We start from the raw sequence: 18567 nt of genomic DNA, 5'->3' as shown, positions 1-18567 counted from the left end.
TCATTATTAATGTATTTTTCTTTGGCATGCTGAGAGAAGAAAGGGAAATAATAGGTCACTTTTACTGAGCCATTTGCACAGAAGGATAAGCAGAAAGTAAAAGTTATAAAAACTGCCTTTGCTAGTATAAATGTGGAATCAAAGGATGAAAATAATCTCAAGGATGACATTCTGCACTCATGGACACTGGAAAGATATGGAATTGTGGTATATAATCATTACATTCCAAATGCTGTGATGAAAGGGCTGTGGTAATCGTGAATGTTGTGAAAAGGGTGACTGGAGTCACAAGAAGAAAGAGCAGGAAAGGTGGTGCTTCCTTCAGCAGCACAGCATGGCCCATGGGGGAGAGCTGCTGAAAAGCACACTTTTCTGCCCCCTCAAGCACATCATTAACTGTATTTGAAACAGATGTAATCATGCTTAGAAAAGCATATCTAGTTCTGGCATCCAAAATTCCCAAAGGATACTGAAATACCAGAGGGTTCACAGGAAAGCCACAAGAATGACAGTAAGACCGGAGAAAAAGTGAAGAAAGGGTGATGGATTACATGGTAAGCATTTCCAACAACAGCACATCCTTTAGAGGAGGAAGCTCTTCTTTCTAGCATAAAACCATATTTCAAGATTAGCCTGCAGAAAGCTACACTTACCATGAATCAAATGTTTTTAAAGTGATGATAATTAACAGTCAGAACTATTTAGTAGGAGTGTAGTGCGTATCGCATTTCTAGAAATACTTAAGCCTAGGCTGGAGATTTTTTTTTTTTTTTAAATATATGGTCTAGTTCAAACAGCAATTAATTTGTGGAAGTCTATGCTTTAGTTTATGTCTCATTTCAGATTATATGATCACAGCAGCCCCTTCTGGATTTATCATCTATGAGATATAACACCATGGTAGCAATGAAATCAAGTGCTTACATGAAAAAGTAATGGCAAGTAACTAATGGACTTAAAACCAGATTTTTTTTTAAAAAAGCAGATTACCTGCAAGCTCTCAACCCTCTCGTTTAATACTCTTATCTGGTTATCTGTTGCTGACAGTTGTGTGCACAGTTTCCCTGAAGGTACAGAGTATGTTTATCTAACACAGGTTTTTTTTCTTCTGTTTCCTCAAAATATATGCAATTAGCTTCTTCATAATAAAGAGTTTCAGAGATTTTTAAAATTACATCCTTACAAAAATTTAAAGGTCGTTAATGCATTTCAAAATAAAAACTAACAATCAGCAATTCATAATGAAAATAAACCTCATCACAGCCCTTCCATCCTTTTGCAAAGTCTAAAAAGCAAGCACTCACACTATCATGCAATAAAGCACACAGTAACACCCCAATATCTGCCCAATTACAAGCCAGGTTTGGAGGTCTGAGCTTGTCTTCTTGCTAAACAAAGAACTTGTGATTGTGCCCAACTTCGACTTCCTCGCATCTTCACATCAGTTAGCTCAACTCAAACCGTACAAGCATTAGTCAACCAACAAAAACCCATGGAATGACTCTGGATTTGAAAATCCTGGACTCTCACTGACTGATATTTTATTATTTCATCGTAGAAATCAATACATTGACCATATAGTTAAAAGATTACTACCTAGGCTTTGCAAAAAACAGAGGTCTACACGACATACCTAATAACAACAAAAATACCTTAGAAGCAGTCCCAAACAACAACGTAAGACAACTGCTTTCCATTCTCAAGGACTCTCTTCTAGTAGTATATATACTTGCATCCATGATTACTATAACTCCTACACATTAGAGTGCTGCCAAAAATACCAGTCGCTAAAATAAACATTTTATTAAAATCCTTAAGCATGAATGTCTTCTTAATCTAAGGTAGGACTCCTCATGCTGAGGATGCTGATGACACCATAGCTCACTCCTGAGAATGTTCTTGCAGATAAACAGCCTCAATCTCTGGAGTCTCTGTGCTTTTGGAAAGCTGAGAGTTAGAGCGCTCAGTGGACTCAGCTGGAAGTATCTCAACAGTTTCCAGCTAGTTTGCCACAGGCTGAGGAATTAAGCTCTGAAGTCCTAAACTAAATCCCAGAGTTGTGTTTCCAGTCATTGCTGTCAAGTTCAGCTTGAGATGGAAACTACTGTTTCCAGGGTTGCTGCTCATATGTACCATGACATACCTTAGTGGTTCTGTGATTGGAGGTAAGATTTGGAGCCTCATGGCACAAGTGACCATGTGCTGCTGCTGAAGGACAATCCTATGATGTAAATGAGCTCTGGTTTGTGTTTTCAGACAGGGGATACAGTAGTCCAAGTACCTTGTAGCTCTAAGTGACAGTTCAGAGCACCCTGATCAGCAAAAGCAGCTGGAACCAGAAGCCCTTAGGAAACTCAAAAGATACTCTAACTCATGACACTTCTCCATGTCAGGACTATGATCATGTTGGTGAGGCTGACAAGATTGTCATCATTGTTCAGAAGATGTGGCATTCTCAAGAAACCAACTTCAAAAACACCTTATGCAACATTTTCTTTATTAAGAAATGTTGGAAAATGTGGATCTTTGGCAAAAAATCCAAATTAAAAAAAAAAGCAACAACCCCAAGAAACAGAACTCTTGCATGTTGTTCACATTTTTTTACAAATCCTGCTTAAGAAGGTAACAAAGATTTCTAGAAGGGGCAGTCAGGATAAATAGGATGACAATATCTGTTCCCTACCACTATCTTCCTATTTCCACTCTGATTCCCTGTGAGCCAAACATTTACTTTCAAATTATTCTGACTGCGTGGGAGCCACTGTGTATGACTTTTACAGGTTTCTGCAGTTCAACAAGGCACGGGTGTTTTCTTCAGGGAGAATCTTAATCTTTGAAGGGTTTTTTTCTTATTATTAAAAAACAGTTTTCTATACCCTGTCATATATTGCTCCAAAAAATCCCAGGATAATTGATTTATTTTCCTATAGCTAATCAAAAGTCCTGAACAAATAATAGCTATCTGAGCAATATTTTCTATTTAATTCTAAATGTTCTAACTGAAATGTACTTAATTAAGCAGATAAGGGAAATGGAAATTACAGGAAAAAAATCTCAATATCTACTTGCTAAACATCAGAGGGGCATAATTTTTATGAGCAAATACTGTATCTATACATCTATACTCTGTTCTACAGATACCAGTAGATGGTGTCTTGGTCTGTCAGGAAAAGAAAGCCCTATACAATGGGCACATCAGTTACAGGAGTTCTTATCTCAGGCATTAAATTATAAACCAATTAAAACTATGCATCATTCAGGACTAATTATCTCTTAATTAGGTGTTTTGGTTCCCTTAAATCATCAGTTTAACTATTAATAGTGCTTCTGCTTTCTGAGAAATACATTAACTATGTTAAACATTTGCAGATATTCTTGTGCCTTATATTATACCTTTTCTAACGTGATTGGGAAAATAAATGTACCAGGGAGAGTAATGAAACTAACATTTACATTTATTGGAGTAGTGTACAACTTGGCCCAACATGGTTGGCAACCTTATTCTAGTTTATTTTAAGACAAAAGTTAACAGCTCTGTCATTATTTGTTGAAAAAGAAAAATAAAACCTAAACATCAGAAAACACGTCCTCATTTTAACAATACTTCAGGATTCATGGGAAGCATTTGGGGAAGCATTTTGGAAAACTCTGTATTGGATTTGGGCATAAGTTTTGGGGAATAATACACAGTCTTACTATTTATTCTCCACACAACTGGCCCTGCAACTACAAGGAAGTAAATTACAGATATTATAGAGACTCAGTTTTCCAAGGTAAGAACCAGTAGGTTTCTGGTATTAGATATCATTACCTCAGAAAGAAAAAAGCTAATCATAATTACTTTAACCGTCCACATTTGGGTAGTAATTTTCAACTACTTTATATAATAGAATAATTATACACGTAACAGATACACCTGTAATAACGTTAACTACAACACAGATTTTTTAATAATGGTATTTAATGTGTGAAAAACAGAATGGAGTTTAGTTTTAGAATCTACTACTGAAAGAAATTAATCCTTACCTCCATGCTGCTGACCCACCAATTTAAAATAGTTTTTTACTCCTTCAGTTAATGGAGGGTTTTTTTCTAAAAATCTATCTTGAGTAAAAACTATTTACATTGAATTAAGTAAAATATATGAAAATACGTTTTTTATTATTTATCAGATATAACAAAAAATCCTACAGCAGATATAAGCATGAGCTTCCACACTTTTTCTGTCAAACAAACTATCGTTTCCACTCTGCTACGCCAAGGTCATTAGATGAGCCACTTTGGCAGAGTATCGAAGTGCAAATGAACCATGAGCAGTCATGTGATCTGTTACCAGAATCTGTGTATTCAGATCTATGTCCTTCTACTTTATAATCACATTTTATACCTGTACTGTCCAACTTAATGCCTAATGTCCACGCAGAATAGTAAATACTACACTATAACCTTCAAAATCCTTTCCAAAGCACTGTATACCACTAGATCTGTTGGTACCTGAATCACTTCCTTGCTATGTTCAGATAATGAACTTGAATTTGCTTTTCTCCAATTTCATGTCTTACCCTCCTGCTTGTGGCCTTGCAATGTCACCTCACTTCCTTCAGATTCTAGGATGGATATTACCTGGTGCCTAGTCTGAGCACATTAAGCTCAAGTTCTGCATCCAACTATGTTGAAGGTAATTTTCATTAATATATGTTAATTATTAATATTATCAATCCTGACTTTACACAATATTATCATCCCTATTGAACACTGAAGCTAAGTATATATTTATACTTTAGGCTATACCTGTATCATCTATAAACTCTAACCCACTCGGTACTGTAGATGCCTTTTTTCCTGGGTTTTTTTTTCCTATTCAAAAGAAAAATCATGCTCCTTGCAGAACTGTAACTAAATGATGGTTTTTGTCCCAGGTGTCCCAGGTTTTTGTTCTTGCTATGCAACCTTCAAACCTCTTTTTAAGAAGGATTTTATATTTACTGTAAGAAAACATCAAAGTCATTTTGGAAGCTAATGTATCCACTTCATCATCAATACCTGTTTAGTGTTTCAAGAATTACAGTGTCTTCACACATAGCTATATGCAGTTACTCAGCAGCCTCTATGAAAACCATTAAGGCACTTAGAAATTGAATCGTTCACCATAAATCAGAGAGATTAGATTTAGCTACGCAATCACTGATGGGAGGAGGTTCTGTACAAGCACAACCACCTGTGAATAAATATACATTTCCCAAGCAAAGATTCCAGAATCTTGACCTTTGCAAAATGCCAAAAGGTTTTAAAACCCAAGAAGTTCTGATCTTTATTTGTTAATTTGGTAATTAGGTCTGTGCTGCTTTTGTAACTTCTAAAGGCAGTGACTGACAAGTTTTATACTGCTGTAAAAGCTCCAAGCAGTCAGTCATTCGTGAATGTCAAAAATTCAAAATGAACTCCAAAACACACACACAAAAAAGAAATAAATTATGATACACAGTAAATTTTATTACAAGGGTAGATATGCTTCTTGATTTACATTACACTCCTCCTTCAGTTGCTACAGGCAGGCTATTAACAGGGGAGAGAAAATCAATTCTGAAAAGGGAGCCAGTGAGCTGAAAGAACACTAGTTTCCACTTTAAAAAAATTCCCTTGAAAATTTATATATGAAGTAGTTTTGATTATTTGTTGTGCTACACACAAATAAAATGTAAATCTTCACCATAATTCATTATTCTGTTCTGGCATACAAACTAATACAAGGTGCCAAATCGAGCTTTCCTCATAAAAAATGGCACAGAAGAAAAAAAGAACCCAACAAAATATGCTACTAAAGCTTGCAGTAGGCTTGTTTAAGAGTAATTACATTCCTTCTTTCCAACACATTTGGGCCTTCTACATGTATGCTACCATCATGTTTAACATGTCCGTAACAACAATTGTTCTAAGCTATAGAAACACATAAGGGCTTAACTATTCTATGATCAAAAATGAATACAAAGGGTTTTATTTTCATTAAATGCAAACCTTATTTTGCTCATCAGTGCTCTGCTGCTGAGGTAGAACCATATAATTTAAACTGACCCCGCCAATTAAAACTCCAACACTTGTGAATTTTTCATTTACACTTTAGGGTGAAAAGGAACTAACTAGTAGAAGAGTTTATTATCTCCAGATATAGCTTTAAAACTGGTCGAGAATTTTGCTGCTCAGGCACAAGGTGAGATCAGACTTAGAAGTTTGACAGTTATAAAGAGATATAGGTGCATGAAAGCAGCTGATCCACAAGCAGGAATGCTATTGCTGTCCTTAGGGACAGAGTACATCAGCCAGATAGCTGGGACAGTGTTTTAGGGATATTTGCTTCTTTCATAAGCACTTGTTACTTTTCAGAATATGGAAGAAACTGATGGAAAAAAAAGGAAAGACATCTGTTATCAGCTTCAATGTCAAAAATCCCTCGCTATAAAATTAGTTTCCTGAGACTAAAGAACATGTTGCTACTGCTGTTATTAATATTTGCATAGCTGTCAAAAGCCCAAGCTTTATGACTGTTGCTGCTTCAGGGACCACTGACCATTATTTGAGGTGCTTGCTGCAGCCTGAGTTACTGTTTTTCAATAAATGTTACAGCCTTCAAATTCCATTACCAGCGGAGTCTGAATTACATCTACTCTCAAAACAAAATAAAAATGAGCAGAAACAAGTTATGAGGCTTTGCCACACATTCTCTTCAGACATCCAGCCTATTTAAGGCAACGGCATTTTCTCACACCGTCCGATTTCACAGATTTATAAGACATGGTACGCCTCAAGGGTTGGGACTGACAGACGTAGGGACGGTAAGCCTGGATGATAAATCATGTCCTATTACTTGAACCCTCTCATAACAAAGATACTTTATACAGAGTTCCTCTGAAAAGATGCATAAACTCCTGCTGCAAGGGCCAGCTAAGCTTGAAGCTCTGTATTCATCCTTACTTTCCAGTCAATGCTGCACTACAAGAAATGGAAAAAGCACGGTATAAACTCTTCCAATGATTCAACAGGAAGATACCAAATATTTGGGTGCCAGAATATAATTATTACATACTTCTGAGAAATACTGGTGGCTGTCCACAGTACACCCAATAACAGATCTATTTGTGGAAACAGCTCTAAGCTGAAGGCGTCCCATATCACCATCTTTCCAACAAGCCCTTATGCATCTATGTCACATTTCTGCTTCTCCTTTGATGTCAAGGAAGAACAGATCTTATAACTAAATAAAATGCTTTTAGCATCAAGAGATTTAAATGCAGCATTTTCCTGAGGATTACAGAGTGCTCTGATGGACTGAGCACCCAGCTGTGTGCCTGTAGCATTTACAAACAGAAAAAGGGTGCTGACTAATGGGAACCTAGACTACAATTTTATAAAGAGAGAAAGACTTCATCTGAGACTGAAAATTTCTTATGTAGTTTCCATGAGGTCATTAGACTCACCAGTGACAAAAATAAAATGGGTTATTGAATAATTTCTGGCAAAGACTTATCACAGAACAGCACATCTCCAGGAAATTGTTGTATAGATACAACCATCACTTGTGCTTTTTTCAAAGTCAAGAAATCATATTTCAAAAGAAGATATTTTGTTTTAGAATCACATGGGATTTAGTAAGACATAGGGAAAAAAACTCCAAGCTTGCTGAATAGGTAACACGCATAATAAAAGTACTTGAGGAAGCAACTGTGAGCCATTGATCCAAATAAAAAGTCACCTGCTGGGATGTACAGTTTTTCTTTGTAGTCAGGAAAATCTTGAAGAGAAGTGAATGCAAAAATATAGGTGACTGACAGAAAATGAAACTCTCTTGTATCTGTTCCTTCTCCAATAGCAACCAAAATGGTGAGAGCAGTAACTCCAACACCAACAGCCATACAAAAGACACAAGTAAACTGAGCTCTGGTGCCAGCACAACAGTAGGTGTAAAGGAGAGTGGTGACATGCGTATCAGCAACACAACTTGAAACACCAGTTACAAGGGAAGGGAGGTCACTATTTTTGCTTCCTTAGGAACTCATTCTTTATCTTGGCAAGTGACCATGAATAATGTAAATAAAGGAGATGAGTACTCTGCATTTGAAAAATGCTAGATGTGCTGAAGTGAGTATTTAGTCCTCTACAAAATTATTGTTTAAAACACATGTGCTAAATTTCATGTTGCTATCTTACCTATTCCTGTGAACAAGTACCTCTCAAGGAAGCCAGAGTTATTTCCTTAGCTTCAACAGGATTAAAAGAAACCTTCAGTGCTGAGTTGGTATAAAACACCACTATGGCTTTAACCAACAAAATCTGCAGCGTGACAGCATTAGTGGAAAGGACTACAGTGTAAATCATTTGGTGTCTAAGACCATTTATGCACAGGTCAGCTTCTGTGACATCCAAGCCCTGCACTAGAACATGGAGCTATCTAATCACCACAGAAAGACAAAGGTGGCTAATTCAGGAAACTAATTTCTAGACCAATTGAAAATTAATTCAGAGACCATCTAGAGGACTTACCCATTCTAAACAAGAACTCAAATCCAACATCAGTATCTTGACTCTCCCAAAGAGTCCTCTCACCAATATAGCAGTAACAGTGTTTTTGTAAATACTGTCCTTTAAATGGATGCTCTCTAATACAGTAGACTGGTATCAACCACTTTCGCATATTGTGAAGGTGAAATCAGGTACAATAGAAGATGTAGATGTGGAAAATCATAAATATTATAACTGTGAGCCCATTTAGTACTGGCTTTGGAAACCAGCTCCTGCATAGGGATGAATCGTGACTTCCCTTTTAACCCTAAGTCACAGGAAGGCTCATGTTGTTTTTTTTTTTAATTTATACTGTACAGAACTGTAAAGTAAACTTATAAACTGAAATTTGGATTTCTCTGAAAAGCTCCCTGCCCCATTTACCATCTGAAGATCTCATCTACTGCTAGATGGGTAATGTCAATTTCAGATATTTCCTTGGAAAAGGAAAATAAAATCACAGTATAAAGATGTTGAGCAGTAAATAACAGTCTTTTTGATTTAGGAAGGCAAATACAAAGGACAATATTAACATCCTGAAACAGTTTCTATAATTGGACTTCAGCATTCCTTTCCCGATGGCTAAAATTGGAATTACCTAATTTCTAGATTGAAGAAGACTTCTTATGAAAAATTAGTTGGACAGGAATCATCATCTCTGAGACAGAGCTGTCTAAACTGATGAATTACAATGTGCCTCAAAAATAAACACGATAAAAAGTCTGTGTAACTGTGACAGACAAGGAGAAGTCTGATTAAAATAAAAAAAAAAAAGGTGTGTAAGCAACGTTCAGGGATTCCCTATGTCATGCATTAAAACATGTTGCCATTAAGGTGTTATCTGCAGTGGAAAGAGCAGAAGGGGCTGCAATCTGCCAACATCTGACAGAGTTGCATGCCTTAGGAATACATCACCTAAATAGAGTTTGTCCTACAATGATGACACAGGTACCTTCCAATCTTAAAGGTGAAAGGAGTGTGTAATGCACTTAGAGCTTAAATTGCTTCATGGGTTGCTTAAGAAGGCTATTTGGCAATGTAAGGTCTTCTGTCCTTAGAAAGTGGTATCAGCTAGTGTAAAAAATACCCCTCATATCCAAAGTAAAAGAAAGCAGCTAACCTTCAGAGGGGTTTTTTATGTAAAATAGTGTATGCATAAATGTAAGTTCCACAAATCCATCTATACTTTTAAGAAACTCTAGCTTTACTTAACACAATACAGGGAAAAAATTTCTCTGCCAGTTTACACAGATGACTCCTTAAACCCAAGAAGCTGTTCAGCAGACAAATTTATATTTACACATACACATATATACACAAAACAACCTCTGTATTTTATAAAATCGAAGGTTTTTCTATGAAAATGGACATCTGCAGAATATTTGTAGTTATGGTTAAGTGGCAAGAATTTTGCACATCTTCTGGTTTCCTGTACAAATCAGCAGGAATTATGAAAATGTTATTATTGTTTTAAAAATCTAAGAATTAATTCTGTATGGCAGCTATTCTGTATGGTAATGCACACAAAGAGCTCCTTGACTGGTGCAGGAAAGATGGTATTTATGAATGCAGCTATAGTAACGGTAACTATAAATATTGTTGAAACTTCTGAGGGGACACAGACACCAACCATCACCGCATTGATTTTTTTTGTCTGCCACTGCTCAGTATCTCACTATTCCAGAAAATATTCAGTGAAATTGATTCCAATAAAGTCTAAGAAGAATATAAATTCTAGCCAAATACACAGTGTTAACTGAAGTTTGTAATATGATAAAGACACTCAACCTTTAAGAAAACCAGCAGCTAAGAAAGCTCACGATTAATGAAAGGTTTCACACAAATGTTTGTATGCCCTCTTATCTATACACCCAAATGTATAAACCCAAACGTATGCACACAGACATATAAAAAATAAATATTTTCCTTCAATAAGTTTAACTTCAGATTTTAAAAATTGACAGCCTGAAGTCTGAATTGCTCTGGAAAGCACAAGCATCATAATATAATCCTTATACGCAGAAAACACAGCATGCAAATAATAATATGTGCATACTTTCTGTACGAGCAAACCCATGAAACTTAATGTAAAGGTAAGACATCTTTATAATCACAAAACAATTATACTAACCTGTATTTTGATTGGCCAGGAGAAATTGCTGACATAAACATAGAAAGTGATGTTGGGGTTGCTCCGAAAGTTAAATTTTTCGCAGGAAAAGCTATCTCTGTATTCCTTAATATTGGCTTTAGAAACAACAGGAATCTCTTCTCCAGATATTGTTCCAGCTAAAAATATATATATATAAAAAATGTATTTATGACAGATATCAATCACCACTAAAGGTGCCAAAATAAATTTGCATGAGAAACTTAAATTCTTGACTTACTATTGGTGCCTTCATTCTACAACTTCAATAAACTTTTATTGCAGTTTACATGGGAAGTCATATATATTTTATATACATACAAAGAATTCACAGAAACTCTCACTCTGGTTTCAAAAGCTTATGAATGAATCATAAAATTGACAGAAGTTACATGAAGTTTAGAAGTTTTTCTGCTCAGTTGAACAGATAATATGCTTTCCACTACTAACTTTCCATTTCTGTAAAACTCATAGGTTAATAAATCTTGAAAGTGAATTTTTCTACCTCTTATATTATTGCTGTAGGGTTTTAATTATTCATGAAAGCTTTAATAACGTATCTACTAATAAACATGCATCATTATTTTGCAAATGTATGAGTACTAAGACAAAGCAGACAGCATTTCTATGTACTAAGACAAAGCAGACAGTTTGCTAACTATGGTATGTTGAAATACTTCAGAATTACATTGATGAAGAAATTAACTAGTTTATGTAAAACAAACTCTGAACTTTATCTAAAAAGTTGGTTTTTTTTTTATTTTAATATAATTCCATTTTAAGCATCATGCTTCTCCTTGGATGTGTTTTCAGAAAGTCAATAGAACCAATTCATAGAAACGGTCTAAATAAAGCTTTTCTTCCTTGTTACTAAAACAAAGAAGAGTAATGGGGTTCAAAGTTGGAGAAAAATAGATAAGCAGCTCCTTATATCAGCATACACAGAAGAACTTTATTGTTTGATATCAATGTTAAGGTTAATAATTAAATTTTTAGCTTGAACACTGAAACAAAGAAATTAAAATCTCAGTCTCTGCAGTAGTTAAGAAAGCAATTTATCTTAATTAAAATCACAGCATTTCATAACACTGTCATTTTAAAAATTTAAATAGACTACAAGCTTTTCCTACCAAAGTAATTTTAATTGAATAGGAGAGAAAGTTAACATATTAATGAAGCTTTGTTCAGATTGAAAATTATCATCTGAGGTTTAAATAATATAATTAATAATGGTATAATGATAATGCCAAAAGAACACATTTGGTAAAGTTTTATTATCAAAATTAGCCACAAAGAGACAATCAGGTTAAAATAGCTTAAAAGATCATGAAATCATATGGACAGAAGTCATCATACCAAAATTCACCCTCACCTGTAGAACCAATAGACCATGTAATATTGAGGTTGAAGTTGTTCGATGCATTAATTGATATATCCAAATTTTTATTTGACTGGATTAAAAAAAAGAAGAAAATATATTGAAGTTAACAAAATATAGCAGAATGTACTGAATATAACTCTACTGCAGATAACTTAATACAGTCTTTTAATCATCTTCTGTTTTTCCTTTTAAACTTAAATAGAATTGGCAACAATTCAGAGCCAAAGGCAATCCTCCCTTTTGCTCAGTAGGAACAGGGTACAAGTGAGCACATAACTTCACCATCTATCTTTTCAGATTGTGACAAAAATAATGAAATAAATTTCTTTATAAACCTAAGGAAATAATACATAGCAAATGCCTAAAATTTAATTAGAATTCAAAAAGTACTTTTCTAATCTCCTAATCAAGATTTCTTAAGTGAAAAGTATAGCTCTTTAATTCATCTCAGAAAGATACTGAAATTTTTTATGAATAGGAACAACAATAAAATAAACCAGCTACTATTTTTTGGAGTATTAGTTGATCTGAAGTACAAGTACTATTCAGAAAGTTTTCTCAATGAATTCACTAGAATGATTTTAAAAATATGTAAAATATTCTAATACCTTACAGGCACTTGTCAAACCTTTAGTCATGGTTGAATACAATGGAAACCTTCACCATGACTCTCAAAACCTGGCCTGAATTTAATAACATTTTCTTACCTGTTCCGGATTTGCTATAAAGTTTATGGCAGTGTGATGGCGGTCATCCTCTTGTAATAAGCTGAAGGTAAACTGGTAATCAATCAAAAGGCTGTCTGTGGGCAAAACAAATTAAAAATAAAACAGATTCAAGTGTATCCATATTGATAATGTTATACAACCACCTATATTTTTTTTTTTAATTTTAGAAAGCGTGGAGTAATCTACAAATCTGAATTATTCACATGCATTTCTCTGTTTATCAAGTGGTAACAAAAAAATTTAAGAAAATGTTGTGGTTTTGCGTGGCTGGGGGCTGGTGGAGAAGGGGGGGCTGCAGGGGTGGCTTCTGCAGGAAGCAGCTAGAAAGTCTCTGCAGGCCCAAGAGAGCAAACAGGAGCCAGCTCACGGCCAGAGTTGTTGCTGACCAAGGCCGAGCCCATCGGCAACAGTCACAGCGCCTCTGGGAATCACGTTTAAAAGGAAAATAAACACAAGCAGCTGCTTTTTGTCACCAGAGAAGGGAGTGAGAAGATGCAAGAAAATGTGCAGACACCAAGATCAGTGAAGAATGGGAGGGAGGAGGTGTCCCAGGTGCCAGAAAGATTCCCCTGCAGCCTGTGGAGACCATGGTGGAGCAGGTGTCCACCGGCAGCCCTTGTAAACAGTCCCTCTCCAGTTTTCATTCTAAAGTAAGTATACCAAAACACAGTATAAAGTATTCTTTGTGTGTTATCCTTTCCCTAATTCTCCTCTGAGATAATTATTCAAATATTCTGTTCAAAATGCATTTAAATATTACTGTTTCACAGTTATACGCTTTACTGTGCTATATAAATGGCTACATTACTTCAACACATTTTAGAACTACTGGGTTTAGAGTTTTGGGAAAAAAGTAGCATCTACAATAAAATTGTATAGTATGAAAGCATGATACTACAGTAAATAAGGTTGCTAATAATAAAATGACGTAGTGGAATTTTTAAGAGAAATTCTGTGAGCACCAAGAACATCATTTTTGAATTTCCAGAATTCTGAAAAATTTTCTAAGAGTCAACTGCATAGGTGCAGAATGGAGAGAGGACCATCATCAGAGAACACAGACCATGCACAACCCTTCCTGGAAGGAGCATAAAATCACTGCTCGGACGACAAATTTTGAGCTATCCCATTGTGTTCCTGACATTAGAGGAATGAGATTAACCCTTAGCTGGGTCCCAGCACTACTAATGACCCTAAGCAAACTTTTCTGCAGGAGAAAAGAGTAGGGGTGGATTCACCAGGGTGAAGCAGATTTTCAGCACCTCTAAAAAGTATGAGGATGACCCAGTCACCAGGGATGACTGTTGTTGCAATAAACAGAGGGTGTCATGTAGGATTCCCAGTGGGCAGTGTTCACTGCAGTCATAGTAAAGAATCAGTTGAGCCCTCAGAGATTAAAATATTGTTAGCAGATTAATAAGATTTGTGCAATAGTCAGTTGTGAAACAGAGGTGGAGGTAGTGGATGGATCTTGAATGCTCTGTTAAAGGGGCAGATATCTTCAGATCTAACAGAATAAGTTGTCTAACTCTGACCATTATGGTTCTAAAGGCATGAAAGGGATCTGGTTTTTTCCTCTGTCACAGGAAATAATGAGGTGTCTTTCAAGTGTACATGATTCAGATTCATATTTTGTGCATGTTAACATACACTTAGATGCATACCATCTTTGATGCTACATCCTAGTGAATAACTTTGAAGCCCTATTTTTTCCCCTCTCCTGATGACATTCTACTAGTCACCAACACCACACAAGCAGCGTGTTAAAAATAAAAAAATATGTGATCATAAAAAATACAAAGAGAGTGAAAGATTAAGTCAAAGCAGGAAAAGGCTGTGTCAGCCTTTTGTTGGACTCAATAGTTTGCTTACTGCTGACAAACACCTTTTCTGTAGCAACACATCATCCGAAAAAATACACACTATTGTATCCCATGGGAAACCTGACACAGAAGGAGAAAAAGCTTACTGGTCAATGAAGCTTGAATACAACCCACTGTATTGTCTTAATACTTAAAGAAAATGGGGGTTTTAGTTGGGTTTTATTTTACATTGAGTGTAGAGAGAAAATTTAAAAATAAAGGAGATAGATGAAAGGAATTACCCTGACCTTCAAAGCTGAAAAGTCTACTTTCTCTATTATTAGCCATCACAGTTCCATTATTCAAATAAGAATAAGTTGATCTAGATGTCTTAGATAACGAGTTTTGATCAGGTTTTTGCAAGCTTATAAAGGCAAAAGATGGATAAATATTAAAAGACCCCCATTTATTAATACTACTCTACACTTCTATAGCTATGCAAATCTAATTAATAAACTGTCATTGACTCTATTAATAACAGTGTGCCATATCTACATATTTAGCAGTAAGATTACCATTGCACCAGAACATCTTTAAAGGTAGCAGGACAGCAAAAGATGGCAAGCAGAGACTGACCCCCATTAAAGAGATTAATAAACCCTTTAATAATCACAAGTAGCAAGGCCAAAAGGCTAGGAATAATGTATGGATATGCTACATCTCCTGATCTTGTTAACTTGAGGTCCCACAAAATACAAATTACCATCTTAGCATGAATCTTTGCAACAGAGTTACTGTAAATGTATGGTGGACAAGCATTAGAACATGCACTCCCATGGGAATTCTGGCTACTGCAAAGGATGAAGATGCAGGAAGGCCTTTTGGACAAGATATTGTTGATTTGCTCACAATATATAGAAAATTAGTATTTTAAAATGTCATTGTCTTCTTCCAAGCCCAGATTCTGTCATTTCAGAGATGCAGAGTATATCAAAACCCAGCAGTAATATATAATTAAGATCTCATCATAAGGCAAAACTGGGCATAGACATAGGATTTCTGTCTCCCAATCATGAATGAACACCTTTTTCTGCACACAGGCTTAAAAACCCTTCAGTCATTTACTCTTAAAACAGTATGACTAATTTTTTCCTGGGGTTTGTTGTTGCTGCTGTTTTCTTGTTGCTTGTTTAGGCTTTTTTTTAATTTATGTTTTACTTGCTAATAGCTAAGAAAATAGAAACTTACTTTTCTAGGAATGCAGGAATAATCATTGACTAAATATGTTGAAGTATACAGTTCCTCATAACTTTACTGTCTGTAACAAATCAGACAAATACTGCCACTTTTTTATACTGCATTTTTACCTACAGCAGAGCTGAAACAGTAAACCATAAAAACCAGTAAGAATTGGTTATGTACAGCACCTCCTATACTCAAAATATTCCAAAGTATTTTATGAAGTTATTAAGCAGTCAACACTCCATTAACAGTATCGAAGAGAGACCAAAGATATATCCCACACAATAGCCATTAGATCTCCTCTCCAAGAGCCTTGAGCAACAGAGCTTGTGTTATTCAAAAGTTCTGCATGCCAACACATGGATCTTGTCCTGGGATTCCTCAAACGTGCTAAAGGACCTTTAACTTATGCCAAGCCAGCCTGACAAAGCAGGAAGAGATCATCTTCACTAATCTATTCAGAAACACATTTCTTAGAAGTAAAAACCACAAATTGGAAGGTTTTTACTCCAGAAAGACCTGCAGTAGAGAGGGACAAAGAATTGAATCTCCCTCTTGACCTCTGACTGGATGCTGAGAAGCAGAAATACATATCTCTTCATAGATGATCCTAATTCAGGGAAGATACCTCAAGTGCATATGACTTGAATGAAGCACAGAGCACTGCCTAACACAGTTCTACGATACAACAGTGAAATGAGGTCAGGTGCAAATGAAAGAGCTGACACTGATCTTCCCATCTTTTGGAGAACTGCATGAGTATGCTGAAGAAGTTTCACAGCTTGGAGGAAGGTTCACTTTCATACTAAGGGTACTTTCTGGTTGGCCAAAACTTCCACATCCCAAATCTCTGGAAGACTCTAAAGCTATGTTTTATTAAAACTAATACAAAAGGAAATTCAAAGTGACAGTAGAAATTAAGAATTATTGTAAAGAAGTCTCTATTGTGTCTTGCTGCTGCCTGTCTCACTCTCCTTCCTTCCTCACTCCACCTGTTTCATCCTACACTTTTGGAGACTCTTCCCCCAACACGTATGTAGCAGCTGTCACCTTCCTCTGCTCCAGAAGACTTCACCTCAAGACTGCAGCAGGCAGAGCAGCTTTCCTTCCCACTGCCAAGCCCCATCCTGAACACAACCCTAAAACGTAACCTATGCCAACAGATGGTAAGTACACATAAACAAACTAAGCAGTTACACTGTACATCACACCATGTTTCCCAACTCACAGTGCTGTTCAGCCTGGACACCTTAGCCTAAAAATAAATACAAAATCTAGAGTAAAATTTAGTTGTAAGAGTATGACCTGTTCTGAATAGTTAAATGTATAAATAGCCAAATGTGTAATAGCTAAATATAGAAACAGATATCTCCAGTACATTCAGTATGTCCTGTTGATATATATTGTTGTGTATATTTACAATCAGGAATTTAGAGAAGGCTGACATTTTACTCCATGTATTTTTGTTTCTACTTTAAACCTTTGAAAAGCCAACATAAGTATTTGTACCCTTTACATAAACACGAGACATTTCATAAGTGCTTCTGTTTATAAAGACACACACAGAGCAGATTGCTTCAATTAGGAAAGAAATTTGGATCACATATAAACAAACTAAAAAAACTCACTGCATTTATATTGTAGCATACAATGACAATGAAAGCATAAAGATAAACCAAACATACTCATCAAACTGCAATATGAGCAACACCTGATAAAAGGAATCTTACCATTTTCATCTGGCTGACCCATTGAAACAAGAACTGTTGAACTCTGAAAATAAACAACTTTAAACACCTCCATAAGAGGAAACAATAGAAGTATTTTCAATGGCCGTATACATCCCAAAATTAAATATACAAAATGATAGAATTATTTCAGTGAATTATAGAAGAAAATGATCCATTCTCTAGAATTGCCATTGATGCAGTCTGTGGTTTATTTTGGTGACTCTTCCGATTTTCTGTAAGAATTTTAATACAGAATGTGAATCCCACTTTTTTTCACAACACATTTCCTCTATCTACATTTAATTCTCAATACATTTTGAATTCACAAAGTGTCAATTAGCTATAATGATTTTTCAGAGAGACTAGGCAGTTAACTATCTTGAGTACCGCATAGATTCTTTTCTTCGCTATGGAAAAAAGTGTTAATGACATACAAAATGAGTGTTGCCTTCTTCTATTTTTAAAGAAGTTGACTGAAATAAGAATTTACCTGAAACACATCGGGTTTTTTTAAACACTTGCTCCTCTTCTAATGAAGACTGTTTTATCTTAAATTTTGGATTATTTCAGTAAAATCTGCCTATCCGAATTTTTTTTTTATGTCATCAATATCCTCCATGCTTACATTTTCCTAATTAGTGTGTTTCAAATAACTATTTTTTATAAAAACTGATGTTCAGAGCTTCTCAAAATCAATGGGGGCAAGAGAAAGAAACTTAACACCTATCACATCACAACAGCAATAATCCCTTTCTACTTCATGCTGGTAAAAAGAACTAAACATTCTGTTGCATTTTTGGATCAGATATGCAGCCTGGACCTCCATCTCAAATGTGATGGAAGATGCAGGTACCAAGTGGCAACCAGATGGAATTTAAACAGCCAACACTAGGATATAATCTATAAACTCACTGAATTTTCGTATCTAAGACTAAAGTTTCACAGGAAAAGTTCCTGAGGACATCAAAACCTTCTACACAAA

The 18567-nt window shown here is 35.5% G+C and overlaps 1 protein-coding gene across 1 annotated transcript in view; it reads right to left on the bottom strand.

Annotated features, from left to right (window-relative positions):
* The window catches only part of ATRNL1 (attractin like 1), a gene marked incomplete at both ends in the record, with an annotated part of 499083 nt that overhangs the window by 275813 nt on the left and 204703 nt on the right, over window positions 1–18567 (bottom strand). The window contains 3 exons of the mRNA XM_084265269.1: window positions 10685–10842; window positions 12075–12153; window positions 12791–12885. Coding sequence (XP_084121395.1) covers window positions 10685–10842; window positions 12075–12153; window positions 12791–12885 — 332 coding nt within the window. The remainder of the gene's footprint in view (window positions 1–10684; window positions 10843–12074; window positions 12154–12790; window positions 12886–18567) is intronic.

This window comes from Gallinula chloropus, assembly GCF_964237585.1.
Source record: "Gallinula chloropus genome assembly, chromosome: 5".
Taxonomy (NCBI): domain Eukaryota; kingdom Metazoa; phylum Chordata; class Aves; order Gruiformes; family Rallidae; genus Gallinula; species Gallinula chloropus.
Note: the sequence above shows the minus strand (reverse complement) of the source record. Positions and strands in the feature narration are given on the sequence as shown.